This window comes from Oryx dammah, unplaced genomic scaffold, assembly GCF_014754425.2.
Source record: "Oryx dammah isolate SB20612 unplaced genomic scaffold, SCBI_Odam_1.1 HiC_scaffold_15, whole genome shotgun sequence".
Taxonomy (NCBI): Eukaryota; Metazoa; Chordata; class Mammalia; order Artiodactyla; family Bovidae; genus Oryx; species Oryx dammah.
The window spans coordinates 38,437,836-38,457,093 of record NW_024070199.1 but is presented as its reverse complement, the minus strand read 5'-3'; the positions used below and the strand labels follow the sequence as shown (position 1 = coordinate 38,457,093).

Sequence of the window (19,258 nt, the reverse complement as noted above, 5' to 3'; positions counted from 1 at the left end):
ACTGTCATTTTTCTCGTGGGTTATTAAGAACCTTCTGCATTTAAAAATAGAAAACAAATTTAAGGATAATTTAAATGTGAAGCACTGAGAGTTCTAGATAAAGAGAATTCTTTAGCACACAGAATTTAGGGTGGTACTGCTTCCTGTACTTATGTCTGAACTAGGCTGCCTCTGACTCTTCTGAGGCAGTAGATGATTTTACCTTCTTCCTCAGCCACCTGTCACCTTCCTTAGTGTGGTGTCAGATGACTCTTGCTGATGGATGAACTTGTCCCATGGTTATGTTTAAGACTTGGGTAGTAACAGTAATTCTTTTTTCTTCGTAGGAATACCTCCACGGGCCCACTCCCGAGATTCTAGTGATTCTGCTGATGGACGGGCCACACCCTCTGAGAACCTTGTGCCCTCATCTGCCCGTGTGGATAAGCCCCCCAGTGTGCTGCCCTACTTTAATCGCCCTCCTTCAGCCCTTCCCCTGATGGGTCTGCCCCCACCCCCCATTCCACCCCCACCACCTCTCTCCTCAAGCTTTGGGGTCCCTCCTCCTCCTCCTGGCATCCACTACCAGCATCTCATGCCCCCTCCTCCTCGATTACCTCCTCATCTGGCTGTACCCCCCCCTGGGGCCATCCCACCTGCCCTTCACCTCAATCCAGCCTTCTTCCCCCCACCAAATGCCACAGTGGGGCCTCCACCAGATACTTATATGAAGGCCTCAGCACCCTATAACCACCATGGCAGGTAAGGACTATCTTGTTCCTTTCAAATCTGAGCCAGGCATAGCAGGGTAGACAGTGTGTTAAGTTTATTTTTTTCTCCCCAAGGAAGTAAGTGAGCACTGAACTATTATTGTCTTTTTCCCTTGTGGAAATTCTGTTGTCATAGTATTGAGTCCTGGGAAATAGTTAACTACCTGTTAGAGAATGTTTCTATTTGGTATTTTGTTTGCATCTTAACCTCTCACCCAGACTGTGTCCTTTGCATCCCTTTTTCAGGTGGTTGATTAAGTTGAGTGCTCTGAGTCACTGTTATGAGTGTTATGAGTGTCTAGTACGATGTGGTCATGCCAAAACTATAAAAGTATAGCACATAAATCCTGTCTTTGAAGAGAACATGAGCATATAAAACATGTGAACAGGCTTAGAATCGTTTAAGACAGCATACAGGAGAGTGTAACATAGTACTCTAGAGGATGGTAAGAGAACGCTTGGTGTGGGCAGTCAGGAGTGATGTTGTCTCTATTTCTGTGTGCAGCCGAGATTCGGGCCCTCCGCCCTCTACAGTGAGTGAAGCAGAATTTGAAGACATCATGAAGCGGAACAGAGCAATTTCCAGCAGTGCCATTTCCAAAGCTGTATCTGGAGCCAGTGCAGGTAACTCATCCTTAGCTTTGCTGCCTTCTGCTTACTTCCAGTTTTGTCATTTCCAAATCCAAGATAAAATTGGAGCACTGGTACATTTTGAAAATCAATAATAACCTGGTTTTGGGCTTTTGGGGAGCTTCACTGAGACTGTTTATTTAGCCTGTATCTAGACTTGCCCCATGAAAACCAACTTAATGTGTAGAATATAAATAACATACTATCTCATTGTGGTGTTTCCTGCCTCCTGGAAATCTTGATCTCAGTGGTTGATCATTGGGTCTAGTGTCTGTGTACACCTTGAGGTTTTAGTACTGATGATGATGGTTGATATGGAATCTGATTATATTTGAGGATCAAGGCAGAGCTGACAGCCTCCATGTAGCCTGACCTAGAAAGAGACAAATCTACTGGGTGTCTTCTTAAGGCATGATACAGCCTTACAGCTAACTTTTGCCCTGCTGTCAGTATTAAGTGGGCAGAACCAGAAGCCATGCTTTTGAGAGCTGAGGAAACAGAATCTTTGATTCCTAAGAGAAGAGAATATAGAGAGTTTCCTGGTTCTGATCCACGTTTCACATTATAACACTGATCATATTCATTTTCTTCCTGTGAGTTTCCCACATGAATGTAGATACAGATTGTCATATCTAAGAAATAACTGTTTTCGTCCATTTTCCGTAATTTCTTATCTTTACTATGAAATCTGAATGCAGAGTAAAGACAGAAAGCATGTATATATTCTCTTTGTTTTCCACTGGGAATCTTCATTGACATCTGAGTAAATCTCTTTAGTTAAAAAGTTACGTATGCTCATTGTAGCAAATCAGATACACAGTGTAAAGAAAAACAGTCATTGTTCTCCACCAATTCCTTCACATTGAGATGATCAGTAACTGAACCTGTCTCCTCCCTTTGTTTTGTTCTCATTTCAGTCATTCAAACCACAGATATTTATTTATTTTAAATATAAATTTATTTTAATTGGAGGTTAATTACTTTATAATATTGTATTGGTTTTGCCATACATCAACATGAATCCGCCACAGGTATACACATGTTCCTCATCCTGAACCCCCTTCCCTCCTCCCTCCCCATACCATCCCTCTGGGTCGTCCCAGTGCCCCAGCCACAAGCATCCAGTATCATGCATCGAACCTGGACTGGCGATTCCACAAATATTTATTGACTGCCTACAAAACAGGCAAAAATTCCCTCCCCTGGGTGAGCCAAAGTCCCAGCATTCCTTGGCCTCCACAGAATTGCAGCTCCTCCACAGTCTGTTTTGTTCTGTACTACCCTGCACGAGAAAGCTGCTGGTCCTGTCACTGGGCCCCTGCCTGGTCATGCTTTCCTTGCATTATCTTGTCCTTAAGGCTCTTGAAGTGCAAGAAAGCTTCAGTTAGGAGGTGTGCAGGTACCCACCCCGACCACTATCAGTGAGTCTGAGTATTGCTCAGATGGTGAAGGAGCTAGTTCTTCATGGCAGCATAATTTTAAAATGTGTGTTTGTGTGTGTATGCACACAATATAACATGTTTTAACTCTGTGTTACTTCTGTGCATATACATGTTTGGTTATAGATTACAAATAATTCAGACAGAACTATGCAGTTAATAAAGGAAGACTTCTGTATAAGAACTGTCAGTAAGACGACCATGCATTTGAAGTTTCTGTCCTTCAGACTTTTGTTTTGCATATAGCATCATATATATATAATTTGGATATGGAATACTGTTTCACAGCTTTTCAACAATATTCTGATCATCTATTATATCAGCTAATACCTAACATTTATTGAGCCCTTACTGTGTGTCTGGCACTGTGCTTAAGTGCTTTACATGGATTGCTTTGTTTATATCCAGATGACGTTATGCTTTTTAACAACTATGTAATATTCTGTAGAACCAATGTTCCTTAATGTATATAGTCAGACCCTATTGAAGGAACTTTTAAGTTGTTTCTGATTCTTTAATACAACAAATGATGCTAAAACAAACATTGCTTAAATTATATACTTGTGAGCAGAAGTTGAAAATTTTTAGAATTGCTAGGTCAAAAAGTGTGCACATTGTTTATTATAATGGGTGTTGTCAAATAGCCTGCAGACAATGACATGCCAGTTTATACATCCATGAGCAGTATCTGAGAGCATCTGTCTGATTCTAGACCATTGGAATATCGTTTCAATACAGTTTTGTACTTGCTGCTTCTGCCTCATCCACTATACTGTGGTTCTGTGGGACAGCTAGTTACTCTTGGCTTGTGTCCTCCTGAGTTCTCCTTTTCATCAGTTTCCTGCCTCTGCTTATCGTTGGCCTTTTCCATCCACCCCCTGTCAGGGGATTACAGTGACGCGATTGAGACACTGCTCACAGCCATTGCTGTTATCAAACAGTCCCGGGTCGCCAATGATGAGCGTTGCCGTGTCCTCATCTCCTCTCTTAAGGACTGTCTTCATGGCATTGAAGCCAAGTCTTACAGTGTGGGTGCCAGCGGGAGCTCATCCAGGTGAGTTGATAATTGCTCCAGTGGCGGCTAGCCTTGAGCAGCATTTTTCCAGGGGTTGGCAGGGGGAGGAAAGGAACACAGGTATCTGGCAAGGACCTGGCTAAAAGAGCAGACCTAGCCCTCATGCCTTTAAGGGGGAGAAATTGATCAAATATTTACATTAATAAATGTTGTAATGTCTGAAATCTGTGTTGGGTGAGGCAGTGGGCTTATTTAGGAAGAAAGACCTATGTAGTTAAGAACGTGGGCTTTGGAGCCATACATTCTTGGATTTGAATTCTGCTCCTAATTATCTGTGTGACCTTGAGTGTGAAAGTTATTCAACTTTTGAGGCCTTATTTTTCTCATTTTTAGAAAGAGGACAATGATAGTACTTATCTTACAGATCTGTTGTAAAGATTAAGTAAAATAAAGCATGTGAAGCTCTTAGCACTGTGCCTGATACATTAATAAGTCTCAACAAATTTGTTCTTACTTTTCTTTAAAAGACTAGTCCTTAAAGAACTAACATCCTCAGACAGTGGACCCATGATAGAGTAATAGAAGAGTGGTTTAATAAATAGTAGGAGACACCAAAACACCGGGTTCTTGGAAAGAATGGGATAAGTTTTCTGAGTGAGGCTGAAACCAGTCTTTCTAATAGGAAAAGACATCGGTCCCGAGAGAGGTCACCAAGCCGGTCCCGGGAAAGCAGCAGGAGGCACCGGGACCTGCTTCATAATGAAGATCGGCACGATGACTACTTCCAAGAAAGGAGCCGAGAGCATGAGCGACACCGGGACAGAGAGCGGGACCGGCACCACTGAGAGAGGTGGGACAGGGCCCCACTGCTGGCGTGCTGATGGTTTCTTATGAAAGAGAAAGTATTGATAGTAAAGGTTTCTCTCCCTCCTTTTAAAGCAGGTAAAGGGGATGGGAGGATTTCCGATTTACATAACCAGAAACTCAGGAAGGCAGATTTTCTGCTTGTTTGTGAGGTGTCTCACCTTGAAATGGACCTGAGATTAAGCTATTTTTGTTTGTTTTTTGACTGCTTTCACTTGACATGGTATAATGGCTAAGAACATAGTGTCTGCAGGTTACACATCCCATCTCCTCCAGCCATATTACTTTCTGTTCTTCATTTGTGAGTGAAAATAATAAAAGCAACTGTCTCATTGGATTGCTGAGTATTCAGTGAGCTAATTCCATATAGAGCGTTTAGCTGTCATAGTATCTGTCACATAGTAAGTTCTCAATAAATGATAGCTTTTGCTACTGTTACTGTTATATTTTATTTTTTGCCATGCCAGGTGTGGGATCTTAGTTCCCTGACCAGAGTTTGAACCTGTGCACCCTGCATTGGCAGTGCAGTGTTAACCACTGGACCGCCAGGGAAGTCCCTCACTGTTGTTATTTTAACCCCACCAAACTTTCAAATGAAAAAATCAGGGAAATTGGCCAAGACAGAAAAAAGAAAAGTAAGACCATTGCCTACTTGTAAGTTTTCAAGGTGCAACATTAATAATTTTTTAGAATTAATATCTTATTTAAAAGATTTTGAAAATCAGGATACTTTAGTTAGAAAGGAGAAAGCAGGTCTGAAAAAAAAAATATCTTTAAAGCTTTAGAGACCATGTCGAGGATACTTCAATGGCAGGATATGTTTTGGAAAAACTCATTGACAGCATTTTTTTTTTTTTTTTAAATCAAAGCAAAAGCCAGGAGGGTTGGGGGCAGGGAACTAAATATGTTAACTCAAGTAACTGAAAAGTTGAGGTAGGCTTGGCTGGATCGAGGAACCTTAGCTCATTATTTTCATTCTCAGACAGGCTCCAGTTTACATCCCACCAGCTTGGCAATCCCAACTGAAACCAAACTTCCAACAAAGATTGTTTCTGGTACATAAGCAAGCAGGAGCAGTTGTTGCCTCTGTTTCTTTGGAGATCTTTAAAAGTAGTCTAGACTCCGGTGGGGATGGTCTGTTTGTGGTTCCTGAAGGCTGTTGCATGGACCAGGTGATAACTCGGGGGTCTCTTGGTCAATTTTGTGGTTTCACATCAAGTAGATTAGGAAAATGTTCTTGGTTTTAACCAGTTTGGTTGCTCTGAAGTCATGGTAATTGAGGAGGGTGAAGAGTTGGAGTAGTTCTGTTTTGTGTTTTTGGGGTGGATACATGGGGGACTGGATGAAGAAGGGGAAAGAAGCCCTTCCTCTTCTGTGAGTGCCTGTCGTTCACAAGCAGTGGCTAGACTACAAACTATTGCCTAATGATAACCTACCAAAATACTGAGAAAGGAGTTTTATTCTATTCAGCTATTGCCCTCTAGTTTGTTGTTGGACATTGTCTGCCATTAACCTAAGCAGAGGGATTTCTCTGGTCGTCCAGTGACTGGGACTCTGCTCCCAATGCAGGGGTCCCAGGTTTCATCCCTGGTCAGGGACCTGGATCCCTCAATTGCATGCTGCTACTGAGACTCAACACAACCAAATAAATAAATGTTTTGTTTAAAAAAAAAAGAAAAAAAACTTAAGCAGAGTTGTAGTTGGGAATTCTTTTTGTCTTTTCTGTAGAGAGCAGATATATGGGGAAATGAAGTTAACCAACATTTTTTACCTGCCTCCCTTCTCTGTTCTCGTTTATTCCAAAGTCTTGGAGTACTTGATATTAATGGAAATCTAAGGTACCCCTCAGAAAATCAGCAGTTAGGCTGTGGGTTCTAGATAACTTCTTTCTAGATTTTGCACTAGGTTGAGTTTTGAGACGTGCCCATATATCTTCCAGAAAAGCAGGCTTCAAGAGAGGTGGAGCCCACAGACAGCTTTGGCCTATAATTCTGTCTCGGGGCGGGCAGGAGGTTGGGTTGAGCGGTCCTTTGATTGAGCGCTTCCCTCCTGTCGCAGCAGCGGCACTTCACTGTCTTGCTGGAGCTAGCACAGTTGCCAGTGTTGCTTGGAGGTTCAGTGTCAGTCACCCCCCTCCCCAATCCCTGCAGCCCCCCGCGTGTGTCCTTTGCAGCTAGCTAGGATAAGAGTGACCAGGGAGGTGTTACTTGGTGTGTGCGGAGCATGGGACCACACTCAGCTTCATAGTTGGAATGTGTAACTGCACATCACTGTTCTTGGTGGCTTTGCTCGTCTGACAGCCTTTGATAGAGAAATTGTGAGATCCACTGATGATTTGAATTTTGGGGGTTGAACATCTGAACCTGAAACTTTAAAAGCTGTCGTCTTGCTTCATTTTATCCACCTATAAAATGGGAGTTTTCTTCCATTATGGGTTGGTTCAATTTTGATATCTGAAAAATCCTGTAACCCAGCAGTTCCCAGAAAACAGTCATTTGGCTGGTGCAGGCCTATGACAGATGAGGAAAATTAACTCTTGAGATAGGTTTTCTAGTTCCCCAGTTTTCCTAGTCATCCTTTAGATATGTTGGTTAGTCCATCTGGATAATTAGTCTCATTTATATTAAGAACTTCCAAGCTCTGTGTACAAAACCTTTTAGTTATTAAAAAAAAATAGTATTTATACTTTATGGACAGGTGTTCCTGAGAGCAAAGGGTATGTTCCATCTAGTGGCAACAAAAAACAGCAGCCTTTTTTTTGTCTACCCTTCCTCAGGATGGCCTCAACCTCTGAGGCTTAAAGTCTGATTGACCCCCTTTGGCCTCAATCTATTCAAACTTTACCACCAAAATGGAGCCATAACCTCTAAGAAGTGGGTGCTATTCAGTTGACCCTTGAGCAGTGTAGGGCTTAGGGGAGCCAACCTCTGTGTAGTTGAAAATTCAAGTATAACTTTACAATCAGCCCTCCCATTTCTGCGGTTTCTTATCCACAGATTTCAACCAACCTCACATTGTATAGTACTGTAGTATGAATTTATTGAAAAATTTCTCCATATATGTGGACCAGTGCAGTTCAAACCTGTATTTTTCAAGGGTCAACTGTAGTTTACTTCTGGTGCACTAGTTGTCCTCTGAGTCTTGTTTTGTAGGAGCAGTTCCCACATCACATCTCTTTTGTGGTATATGTGTGTATGCTTTGGAGTGTGAGAATGTTCTTAGGCAGTCTGTGGCGCTGACTTTTTGTAGTTGTTTTAAGACATTATCCTGTTTGATGTATATTTATTCTCACTTCATTGCTATCCTCCTGATCCAGTGAAAACTGAGCGTTCTCTTCAGTTTTGGTCTAGTAACAAAGATTCGGAAATCCATATGATAAGAAATTGAGAGGACACTGAGGGCTTTCATTCTCTCGTATAGAAATTGAGGAAGATGCCTGCATACATAGATGTTTAGAGAAGCCAGAGGCCATGACAGAGTCTGAGGACCCCAGGCTGAAATAGTGCCATTCAGAGTGTAGAAGGATCAGGTAGCTTACAAGTGTATTTTTTCTTTGGCTAGCTCCTCCATGTTATGTAAGTGCACGCACTAAGGTCGAGCCTTTATGTATAGGCCATGTTGCCAGCTTGGGCACTAGTTTAAATCTTCAGCCCAAATTTCATTCCCCCTTTTCCTTTTCACCATCAGTTCTATCTTACATGGTAAGATTGGCAGGCTACCCCCTGCAGTCTGGTGTTACAGCATTGGAACAGGGGCTGTGTACTGGGGACCTAAAGGTTGGTCAAGATGTGCAAGGGGTGCAGCAGTGCCTTGCTGCTAAGCAGCTCTTAGCTGTGCTTTTAGTTTTCTTGGATGGTGACTACTGATTGTTTTCTTTGATTTCCCTGCTCTAGAGGCTTTCTGTTCTGGCCAGATCACTCCTGATTGGTGTTAGAGTGCTCCTTGGTCCCTCCCCCACAGCTGTCATCTGAGGGAAGACTTAAAATCTCTTGAGTTTTAGTACAACTTAGAACATCTCTGGCTGTATGTGTATATCTATGTATGTATGCTTCTTTAAAAGGAGAAAAGTTTAGTTTTTCCTGTGTAAGTGCATGCTCCCCGCTAAGGCCTTTTAGGTATTTGGGGGTTAATGGATTTGGTTATGTACACACTTGTTTTCTTACCACTGTACCTCCCATTTCCAGATTTTTCCCCTTTCCCTTAAGGTAAGCTATGACTTGCTCAGAATAGATTTTCTGAAATAGTATTTAAACTCACCATGCTCCCTTACAGCAACTTTTCTTGAAATGTAGCAGTTTCCATACTTTTCCTGCCAAAGTCCCCTTTCCAGTCAGACTGCTTTGATTCCTCATTTCGTTGTCAGTGTTCTTCCCTCTAACCTTAAAGTAAGATGTACTCTTTTTTCCTCTATTCTCTTCCAGCCATGCCCTCACTACTCACAGTGCCAGACATTCCCAGACAGTTCTGTTTTTCACTTTCCCCCGTGTGCATTCTGTCTGCATCCCCTACTTCATACGTTTTAACTTTAGAAAATGCCACTATAATTTATTATAAGCCCCTGTTAATCAGAAAGTAACCTCTAACTTGTGCTTTCTTTCTTCCCTTCCGATGTTCTCATTACAGGAGTCTGGTTGGAAGCTAATGTTTTTTTAATGGACTTGCATCTCCTCACCTTGATCAGGACTAAAGGACGGAGGCCGCTCCACCCCTTCCCCTTTCTCCAAGCCCCTAACCCCTCCAGACACCCAGGGAATACCCTCTACCCTACAGGATTGAAGATTGCCTGGCAGCCCTCCCAGTCCCACTCCTTTCTGCCAGGGTAAAGAACCTAAAGACTCCATGTGGTTGGGAGGGTGGAAGACAGGAAGAGACTATGTCCAGGTCCCTGGTCTCGATAGAGAATGGTGCTTTGTCCAAGGAAACGCATTGAGTTTCTGATTCTCCAGGAGCAGTTCACTGGTGAGGTTGATGGGAAGAATCCTTCCCAAAGAAAATGGATCCTCCCTGTGGGATCTAGGAGAGTGACTGGGTGTGCCAAATATGCCCAGGGTCCTGCCCTCAGCACTAGGTTTGATGGGGCCAAGAGGGTCCAAACCCCTTGCTAACATACCACTTCTTTGTTTAACTCCTTTACCTTCCCCGCCCTTTGAGGAGGGACCATGGGAACAGAAACTACTTCCTGGAAAGCTCCTGTTCTTGCTTTTCCCTCTTACATATTGACGGTTTGTTTCCCTAACCTCCCGGAGGGCTCAAACCCTTCTAACTCCCTGCTGCCCAGCCTCCTCAGTGGACCTGCCCCTCCTAAGCAGAGAAGGCCCATTAGGTTGCTGTCTGCTGGGGGGTCTGGCGGAGCCCATTAACCACCCTCTACTGCTTCTTGCTTGGTTGCCTGTTGCAATAACCAGCTCCATCCACTAGATGTTCCCTTTCCCTGGGGCTTTTCCATTTCACATGTGGAGCCCTTCCCCCAAGAAGGCGGCTTCCTTGTTTTAGAGGAAGGTACTGCCATTGGGAGTTGGGGATGTCGGACCTCAGCAGTGAAGAACCCTCGTGAAGTACTAGGAATGGGGAAGGAGGCAAGTTGGGCAGGATATGGCCTACTTCCATAGGCTTTTCTTTTTTCAGGTTCGATGTGAGCATGGGCTTGCATCCTCCAGGTACATACTTTTACTTATTGTGGGATAACCTGGCACTAGTAAGTAAAGTCACAAAAATTTGGTATTTTTTCACCTTTTGACTTAATAGCTCCCCTCGCTCTGCCTGGAGGTACTTGCTGCCTCTGATAAGGAGCAAGGAAGAAGTGGAGCCTGACTTGAATGAGCTCAGCTCAGAATTCTAAGGACCACCACTCTGGGGGCCATTTTCTACACAGGCAAATGGAATTGCTTTTCCCATAACATCCAAATTGTGATGTGGTTGCTGCTGACAGAAACAGCAGCAACAGGGTCCTGCAATACCCATGGGGCGACGGATGCTACTTCTACTTGCATCTATAAGGGCATGTAACATCTAACAGGAGACGTGGCATGTGAGATGTAGGGTCACTGGAGACCCTTCTGGCTCAGAGTGGAGAGGCTGAGTTGGACCGAACCCTTCCTCTGTTCCCTGCACGTTTCTGACACAGCCCTCAATCAGTCACTAAGGGAGTCCCCCCAGGGTTGGAGAGGCACATTCCCTTGGGACAGAGGCTACTGGTTGTAGCTTTTTATCCCCTGTCCCCCAACCCCATCCCCGCCTCCACTTCAGAATATGGCACCCCGCCCAGCCAGCCAAGTGTTAAGTGATGTGCTTATCCTCAAGAGCAGCTCCGGGTGTCTTTTTAATGTAGAGAAAACCAAGTAAGGTGACAGTTTACGGCGAAGAAAATATATATAGAATACCAGAAAAGCCGTTTACCCGGAGAATTTTTTTTCTCCCTATATTTTGTTTTGTTTTTATTCAATGACACAATTTTTAGTTTTATTTCCTGATAGCAAAAGGAAAGAAACCCAACCCTCAAAAAGGCCATGGCCCCGTCCCCCTGTTGTTGGTGATTTGTTTGTCTTTCTGATAGGTTGAAAATTGTGTAATAAACTTGATGACACTGTCAATCTTTTATACTGCATTGTATTTTTTTTCCTTTTGTAACAAAATATTTTTAAATAATAAATGGGGTGTGCGCTGTTTCACGGATTCCGCATTGCATAGATTTGTTGAGGTGTCTGGGACATGGGTGTGGGCTGATGTAGAGGGTGGGGAGTGAATCCCAGAGTTCTCAGCTGGAACTGGACGGTGGGGATGCAGTGCATGTGGTACAGCTAGGAGACCTCGTGTAATGCTCTGGAGGTGCCCCTTGAGGTTTAGCTTTTTGTCCTTGGCCATCTAAACAGCCTAATTCTAGGTCATCCTTTATCCTTCCAGATCCCTAAGATACATTCCCAGAATCAATGTCCTGCCTTGTGCAGTTGAGTTCTGCTGTCATCAGGTTCATAAAGGGGAGAATCCTCTGCCAGGAATTAGCAGATGGGCTGGCTAGTGCTTCCTCCACTGGCTAAATCTATGACGATGGACAGGCAGCATGACCTCAGGCTCTCATCTGCAGGATGAAAATGATGGCTGTCCTGCCTTCCACACTGGGATGTTTTAAGCATCAGCAATAACAAATGGGAACGTTTTATGTAGACTGAATTGCTATCTAATATAAGGAAGTACAGGTTAGAAAGCAGAGTGTTGAGGGGCTATCCTTGAAAGCTGACTTTAAAAAGCCCAGTGAACAAGAAGAGTTAACACAATAAAAAGACGAACGAATGACCAGGTGACATACAGTGTGTTATCGAGACCAGTAAAGGCAAAAGCAGTATAAAAACAAGTAACCTGTAGTAGAAGGGAAATCTCCGGAGGGTCTACGATGTTACCAAACTTACAGGACAAAAAAAAAATTATCATGGTGCCTCTCAGAACTTAAACCAGTGTTCTCAAGTTGAGTTCCACGGTCACCTGCATCTCAGATGTATGCCATGCCTGCCAAAGTGCCTTCCTGTGCTGCATCAACTCTAGAATTCTACTTTTTATGTTGCAGATGGCTTATGTGTGTTGGGACTAGAGTGTGAGGACTGTTAGACCGGAGAAGCAAATACATTCTGCAGTTTCTCCTAGGGGCTACCATTGGAGTATGGAAGGGGAAAGCCTTGGATCACCTCTGCCATGCAGTCACCTGGCAGTTCCAGGCATGAGTGTGAATATCTATCTGAGCAACCTGTCAGCTCTGGTGACCGGCTCCTGCTCCTTCGTCCTTTCCCATTGTCCCAGAAGGTTAGTTCTTCAGGCGTGTATGGTGTATCGTGGTTTCCCTTGACACTACGGTGAATACAGCCTGACACGTTAAACCCTGAAAGACTAGTGCTGATTCCATCCTCCACTGCCTCAGTTTCTCTTGTATGATGTTCTCTGATGACTGGCTGTATCCACACAGCTGGCTCTGACAAGCAGCAAGAAGAATAGAACATTTATGGGACTTCCCTGGTGGAGTGGTTAAGGCTCCTAGCTTCCACTGCAGGGGGCGCAGGCTTGGTCTGTGGTCAGGGAACCAAGAGCCTGTGTGTAGTGTGGCATGGCCAAAAATAAACTAAAAAGGAGGCGCAGTTATGGAGCCATGCATGGGAAACCCAATGCTTCGAGGTACCCAAGGAGAAAATGTGACAACTTCCTGTTTTAATCCTGTGCCCATTTTCAATCATTCATTCCCATCCTCATGTGGTACCCATTGAGGACTGGGGCTGATCCACACTAAGACAAGTAAGACAAAAGTTTCTAACAAGTTAGTAACCAGCTGATGCTTGGCTATGTTACTTCCTCATCTCTAAACCTGCCAAGTCGGGGGTGAGATTGAATTGCTTTTTAAAGCCCCTGTGAGTTATAAGCTGCCTCTTAGAACTGAACCTCTCATTCATTTTTCTGCATTGCTGCGAGGGTGGTGGTGGTTTAGTCGCTAAGTTGTATCCTACTCTTGGCAACCCAATGGACTGTAGCCTGCCAAGCTCCTCTGTCCATGGAGTTCTCTAGGCAAGAATACTGGAGTGGGTTGCCATTTCCTTCTCTGGGCGGGGTGGGGAGGGGCGGTCTTCCTGACCCAGGAATTGAACTAAGGCCTCCTGCATTGCAGGCAGATTCTTTAACCATAACCAATGAAACTAAATGAAATAGGGAGGTCAAGGACACAAAAATCTCCAGTTTGATACCAGTGATTTCTTCAAAGCAGGGCTAGGCAGCAAAAAGGCAGTGTGAGAAACAGCAGAAATTGTATTCATGGGATATGCTATTGAAATGTCAGGGAAGTTCCTATTGGAGTTTTTGTTACTGTTTCATGCTGAATTAGACCTATCTAAATACAGTCTTTGGATAGACCCCAAAGGCAGCTCTTAGGCAAGGACACAGAGGGTAAGGAAACAAGAGAAAGCTTGGACAGTGGAGACCTTTGTAGAATGAGAATGAGCCTGATCACAGGAAATAAGCAGTTAAAAACCAGCATGACATTCTTAAAGGCCAGTTACTTTTTACTCTGAGTAAGAGCAGATAGTCTAGGATTCACCTGATAGCAAAGGGGCCATATGGCTCAAGGTTTCCTAAAGTGGCTTCTCTTATGGCTTCTTGGAGCTAAAAAAATGGCCGCTATCATGTAAGATGAGAAACAGTTTTTAAGATGGTTACTTGGAGAAGAGAAGATACACTCATTTAGGGCAACATTTCTCCAGCTTAAAAAATAAAAGTATATGTTCCTTTTATGTTCACTTGAAATTTTAAAACAAACGACCAAAAAACATTGTTAAGTTTAGAATGTTTCTTCCAATTAACCACACTACATCCTGGAAAGAGGACGATTATCTGTAAGTAGGAGAGACAAGATGCTGGCTGTACAACTACTGATCCTGCGTGCTGCAGCTCCTGAAGCCTGTCTGTCTAGAGCCTGTGCTCCGCAACAGGAGAAGCCACTGCAGTGAGATGCCCGTGCACCACCACGAAGAGCAGCCCTCGCTCGCCAGAACTAGAGGAAGCCCGAGTGCAGAAAGGAAGACCCAGCACAACCAAAAATAAATAAATTTTTAAAATATGCTGGCTTTGGGGCAGAGGTGAAGAATGTGAGTGGTCAGGATGACAGGTCTGAAGAAGACACAGCAGCTGGCAGGGCCTTTAGGGATTAATTGAGACTAGAGCTGCAGGGGAAGAAACTCAGCAGGACACTTTCATTGCTCCCTCTGTGTCCACACAGGGTCACTAAGCACAGCCAAGGGCAAACCTTGGGGACAGTCTCTACTTTCTCTTGAAGTGGATGAAATTCTAGGGACAGGTGCCACAAGGAAAAGGCTACAACCAACCCCCCACAATAGAAAATACTTCTTTATTATAAAATAATGTTTGTTTCATGATGAGAGTAGAAAAATAACACTATGAGCTACTTTAAAATTTCTGGAGCTCAGTTTCTGAGAAATGGGATGAGCGGCTTTTGCATCACTCTGGAAGCACACCCTCCTGAGGCACCATGTGCTGCAGCACACACGGTGAGCGTGTAGCTCAGGTCCTTCTGGAAGCCCAGGGAGCCTGCAAGGTCCACACAAGATGCTCTGGCCACAAAGATCAAAGAGGAAAACCTGAGGTCAGAAGGGAGCTGGCTCCGAGAAAGGCCAGGAAGGCACCAGCCTTGCCCCTCCCTATACTGGAATGTAGAAGAGTCTCCTGGCTGATGGTCCTGGTTGAGAAGATGGTGCCCAGTGGTCTTACGCTGGGTTTGTTCCCCAGGTGTCTGTGCCGAGGCAAAGCTGCAACCTTTCTCAGGACAACTTGGCCTGCCATTTCTCACTGGTGTGGCTGAAGTACCAGAGATATGTACAGTCTCAGCCTGTGAAGGCTGCTGGCTGAAGTTTTTGTACTTCACATCCTGTCCATACTGATGGCAGAAAGAAAGAAAGAAAATGTTAAAAGGCCAGTGAACAAAAGCAGCTGGCCTGAACTGTTCTATAATCCAAGCCTCTTGGCCCCATCTTCCCTAAGTGTGTAACTTCGGGAAAGACACCTTTCTACCCTCAGTGGGGAAAACACCTTTCTCACCCTTAAACATCCTCTAGAGTCCAGACCCTTCAAGCTTTAGAAGAACAACGAATCCCTCCCTGGGATGGGAACCCAACCCTCAGGTGACGGGAAATGGCCCCTCAGCAGCAGTACCTGGAGAAAGCGGTCAGGGTGAGCACCTCAAGCAGGAGCTCTGAGCCGCAGAAGAAGAGCAAGATGCCATTCATGATGGCTTCCAGGCGGAGCACGTAGGTCTGCAGCAGCAGGTAATAGGAGGCCATCATGGTGGACGGGAAGGTCAAGGCCACACTAATACCAAGTGGCATCTTTCGCTGGCAGAGGTTTCCCTTTGTACCTGTCAGACACAGCCCATGGAGTCACCTCCAAGTGGTCTGCTTTCCTTGGCCTCAGAGGAAAAGGCGGGTGGGATGGGATGGACTGGCAAGCAGAGGCAAATGGTCCTGAATGGGGATGTGCACCTTTATTAACAGGGTCCCACTGTGTTAAGAGGCTTTGGAGCAGCTGTGAGATTAGAGTCATTCGCAGAAAGGTCCTGCTCCCAGTGAAGAAACAATGGGATCTTTATTTGAGGAAAGATCTTTTTAATTATAAAAATAATATATATATATAATCATTGAACACTTTGTCAATTAATATAGAAAATATGGACTTCCCTGGCAGTCCAGTGGTTGACTCTGTGCTTCCACTGCAGGGAGCATGGGTCCAATCCCTGGTTAGGGAACTAAGGACCCAGGTGCCCCATGGAATGGCCAAAAAAAAAGAAAAAAAATATAGAAAATCATTTTAGAAAATACAGAAATTAAAAGACCTCATGATTCACCCTCTAGAGAAAGCCATTATTACAGAATGAGGTATACTGTTTCAGACATTTTTTATGTGTATAGTCACGTGTTATTATTTTCATTATTATAAAAGTAGAATCATACTCTGCATACCGTTTGGCAACTTATTTAACCATTTAACATAGTTAGATGTCTTTCCACATTAACTACCTTTTACTCTATCATAACTTTCCACACATAACTACCTTTTTTAATGGCTATGAACAATTCATTGAACCAATATCATAATTTAACTAATCCTGTATTGATAGGTATGAGGTTGTTTCTAAGGTTTTGATGTCAAAAAATACATGGCAATAACATCCTCATATAGATATATTTGTGTATCTGTAGAAGTGTGTTTTTTTCAACCACTTTTAGAAGGGAAATTGTTAATGTCTAAGAATATGAATTTTACTTGGTAAAACCATTAGCAAAAAAGGTTATACTTATTTATATTCCTAGGGGTGTGGGAATATAAATACTCACATGAGTGTGAGACCATACATACTGTTTCTTGCAGTTATTTGAATACTGGGCATTTAGAAATCTTTTTAATCTGATGGGTGAAAACGTTACCTTGTTTTTCCAGTTTGCTTTTTGTTAGTGAGTTTGAGCATTTTATCATGGTTACTGGTCCTTTGTAATTATTCTTATGTGAACTGCCCATTAGGGTCCCTTGCTAATTTTTTTTTTTTTTTTGCTGTGCAGCATGCAGAATCTTAGTTCCCCAACTATGGATCGAACCCCTACCCCGAGTTGGAAGCTTGAAATCTTAACCACTGGACAGCCAGGGAATTCCCTCCCTTGCTAATTTTTAAAACCAGCTTTTTTTTTTTCTTAGCATTTTATGTGAGCTTTCTTTATCCATTGTGATATGTGCTGAAAGTTTTTTCTTTTTTTTCTTCAATGTGTTTAAAGAACATTTTCAGGGATGACATATTCTAACTAATAAGGGCTTGCTCTATATTTCCGGGAATACAAAACTTGTCCTAGAGAATTCCTTGTTCAGAAAAATGAAGGAGATCTTAGTGCTGACCTGTGCAGGCATCTCCTGCCCCGGACATGGAGTTACAGCTGAATCTATTCTCCCAAGCAAACCAGTGAGAGGAACAAGGCACTCTTGTAACAGTTAGACAACTGGGAAGGAATTGTCTAATATCATGCCACTGCCCATTTCTGGCCCTGCAGGGCAACAGACAGATACATCTTGACCCAAAATATGAAGCAGCTTGAAACTTCAGAGAGGGGGTAATGGGATATACCACCAGATCCAATCTCTTGATTGGTGAGCCTAGGTTATGTACTTTTCCTTGTTGATCAGGTTACGGATACCAGCTCATCTCAGAAAGAATGGAAGTATTCTTTGAACAAAACACTCACCAAAAAATAGTCGAATTACTTCAATTCCGAGATATAGGAAGAGCATCGCCACATCCAGGACTAGATTGGCTGTTGGGTACGGGAGCAGGAGACCTGCAACAGAGAAGTCAGAGTCTGAAAACAACACAGAGCAGTGCGCAGGACAGCCCCACACGCGCGAGTCTCATCCGCTGTCCATGAGCTGCTTAGTGAGGTGTGGGCAGCATCTGTTAACCTGATGCAGGATGTGTTAACTCCTTGTTGTGGCTGCATCTCTGTCAGAGGCAGGCATGTTGTTATGGGGTTTTACTCCTAACTCGGACAGTCTATGAGGACTCCACCCTCCACCATTATCAGCTGTACACGGGTACACAGACCACTGAATAGCTTCCGAGGCTCATCAACAGGCTGAAAGTGGAGTTCAGCAAGAGGTGATGGGGCAGAGTTGGAATGAAGAATCCCACATTTCCCAAACTCAAGAAACTCTTGCCCAGGAGCTTCCTACTAAATCATTCTCAAGAAGTCAGCTGATGAAGAGACTTCTACCTTACAGTGAAGAGGTTCCCTAGAGGGCAGAAAAGAATGAAAAATAGGAAGGTTTTTGGTGGGAGTTGGCTCTGCGCTGAAGTGGGGAAGGGATGTGGGCAAGGGTAGTCAATCCACAGGCCTTACCTTTATACAGAAATATGAAGAGTTCCAGCAGGAAATAGGTAGCATAATACCACCCATTCAGAAAGAACAGAATTTCCAGCGGCGTGGAGGACAACCGTTTACCTGAAAATGTGAGCACAGAGAAAAAGAGATGGGCTGGAGGGCAGCTCAACCTGTTATTTCAATGGTTTTGTGTCTAACTTGAAGGAAACATGAGGTCGCAGCTAATGGAAAGGGCCACTTGGGGCACTTCTGATTGCTGATGAGGAGAGAGAAAAAGAGAGAGAGAGAGTGTGTGTGTGTGTGTAGGGTGTCTGTGTGTGTAGGGTTTCTCTCTGTGTGTAGAGTGTCCGCTAAACTTGACTCCGGGCTTCGGGCGCGAAAGTCAAAGCCCCTTTAAGATCTAACCTCGTCACTATTTGGGAAGGGAAAATGGGGTGCAGAGGCCAGCAATGGCTTGTTTGAAGTCACGCTGCAAATTTGTAACTGAGCTGGCCTAGAACAGACCTGGCCAAGAATTTGAGGGAATCTAAGACCCGCACCTCGAGACCTTCAGGAACTCAGGGAGGGTGAGGCTGCTAGACCCTGCTTTGGACAAGCGAGAAGTGATGTCCATAACACCCGAGAATAGAGGGTTTATAAAAGTCGAGCAATGGGAGAGAAAGGAATGGAGTATAGAAGCGATCAGGACCAGCGACTCACACACCTCCATAATCTCACCTCGCGGCGCCATCTCCAATCCCCATGGAAACTGCATACGCGGCTACCTCTACTCCTGGAGCAACGAGGCGTTGCCGGAAGCGGGGGACAGAGCGGCCCGAGACTCTGGCCTCTCTGCCCGCCCATCACACTCTATGGTTGCCTGGTGCGAAGGGCGTCTTGTTGCGTCCTCCCGTGCGCGCAAGTGGCCTTCGCTGGGGTTCTGTCTGGCGACCTTCGACAGCAGAGTGGCCACCCCCCGAGCTGGAGTCCGCAGGCCCCTAGGGCTGGGAGCAGCTGTTGGGCTTCCCCACCCAAAGTTTACAGTGAATCGGCAGAAGTAGCCAATAGTGGTAATGTGACCACAGGATTGCCAAATAGGCCGTAGCGCCACGATTCTCTTTACTAACAGTCTGACAATACACGAAAAAAGAATAGTGAAAGTGTAGTCGCCCAGTCGTGTCC

At 44.3% G+C, this 19,258-nt stretch overlaps 2 protein-coding genes across 10 annotated transcripts in view; one reads left to right on the top strand and one right to left on the bottom strand.

Annotated features, from left to right (window-relative positions):
- CPSF7 (cleavage and polyadenylation specific factor 7) overlaps positions 1-11,366 on the top strand; it is a 23,232-nt gene extending 11,866 nt beyond the window's left edge. For all 4 annotated transcript variants that reach the window (XM_040255968.1, XM_040255971.1, XM_040255969.1 and 1 more), the window contains exons 6-10: positions 327-741; positions 1,255-1,373; positions 3,704-3,872; positions 4,516-4,683; positions 9,321-11,366. In XM_040255968.1, the coding sequence (XP_040111902.1) occupies positions 327-741; positions 1,255-1,373; positions 3,704-3,872; positions 4,516-4,678 (866 nt within the window). In that variant the 3' untranslated portion in view covers positions 4,679-4,683; positions 9,321-11,366. The remainder of the gene's footprint in view (positions 1-326; positions 742-1,254; positions 1,374-3,703; positions 3,873-4,515; positions 4,684-9,320) is intronic.
- Positions 1-19,258, bottom strand: part of TMEM216 (transmembrane protein 216) — a 21,673-nt gene extending 2,415 nt beyond the window's left edge. The window contains exons 1-6 of one of the 6 annotated variants that reach the window (XM_040255975.1): positions 18,801-19,248; positions 18,116-18,217; positions 17,821-18,008; positions 17,465-17,557; positions 15,393-15,594; positions 14,556-15,117 (exon numbers count right to left, since the gene is read on the bottom strand). In XM_040255975.1, coding sequence (XP_040111909.1) covers positions 15,102-15,117; positions 15,393-15,594; positions 17,465-17,510 — 264 coding nt within the window. In that variant the 5' untranslated portion in view covers positions 17,511-17,557; positions 17,821-18,008; positions 18,116-18,217; positions 18,801-19,248 and the 3' untranslated portion in view covers positions 14,556-15,101. Of the gene's footprint in view, positions 1-14,555; positions 15,118-15,392; positions 15,595-17,464; positions 18,009-18,115; positions 18,218-18,800 lie in introns of those variants that run through there. The other 5 variants (XM_040255972.1, XM_040255976.1, XM_040255974.1 and 2 more) reach the window with 5 other exon arrangements.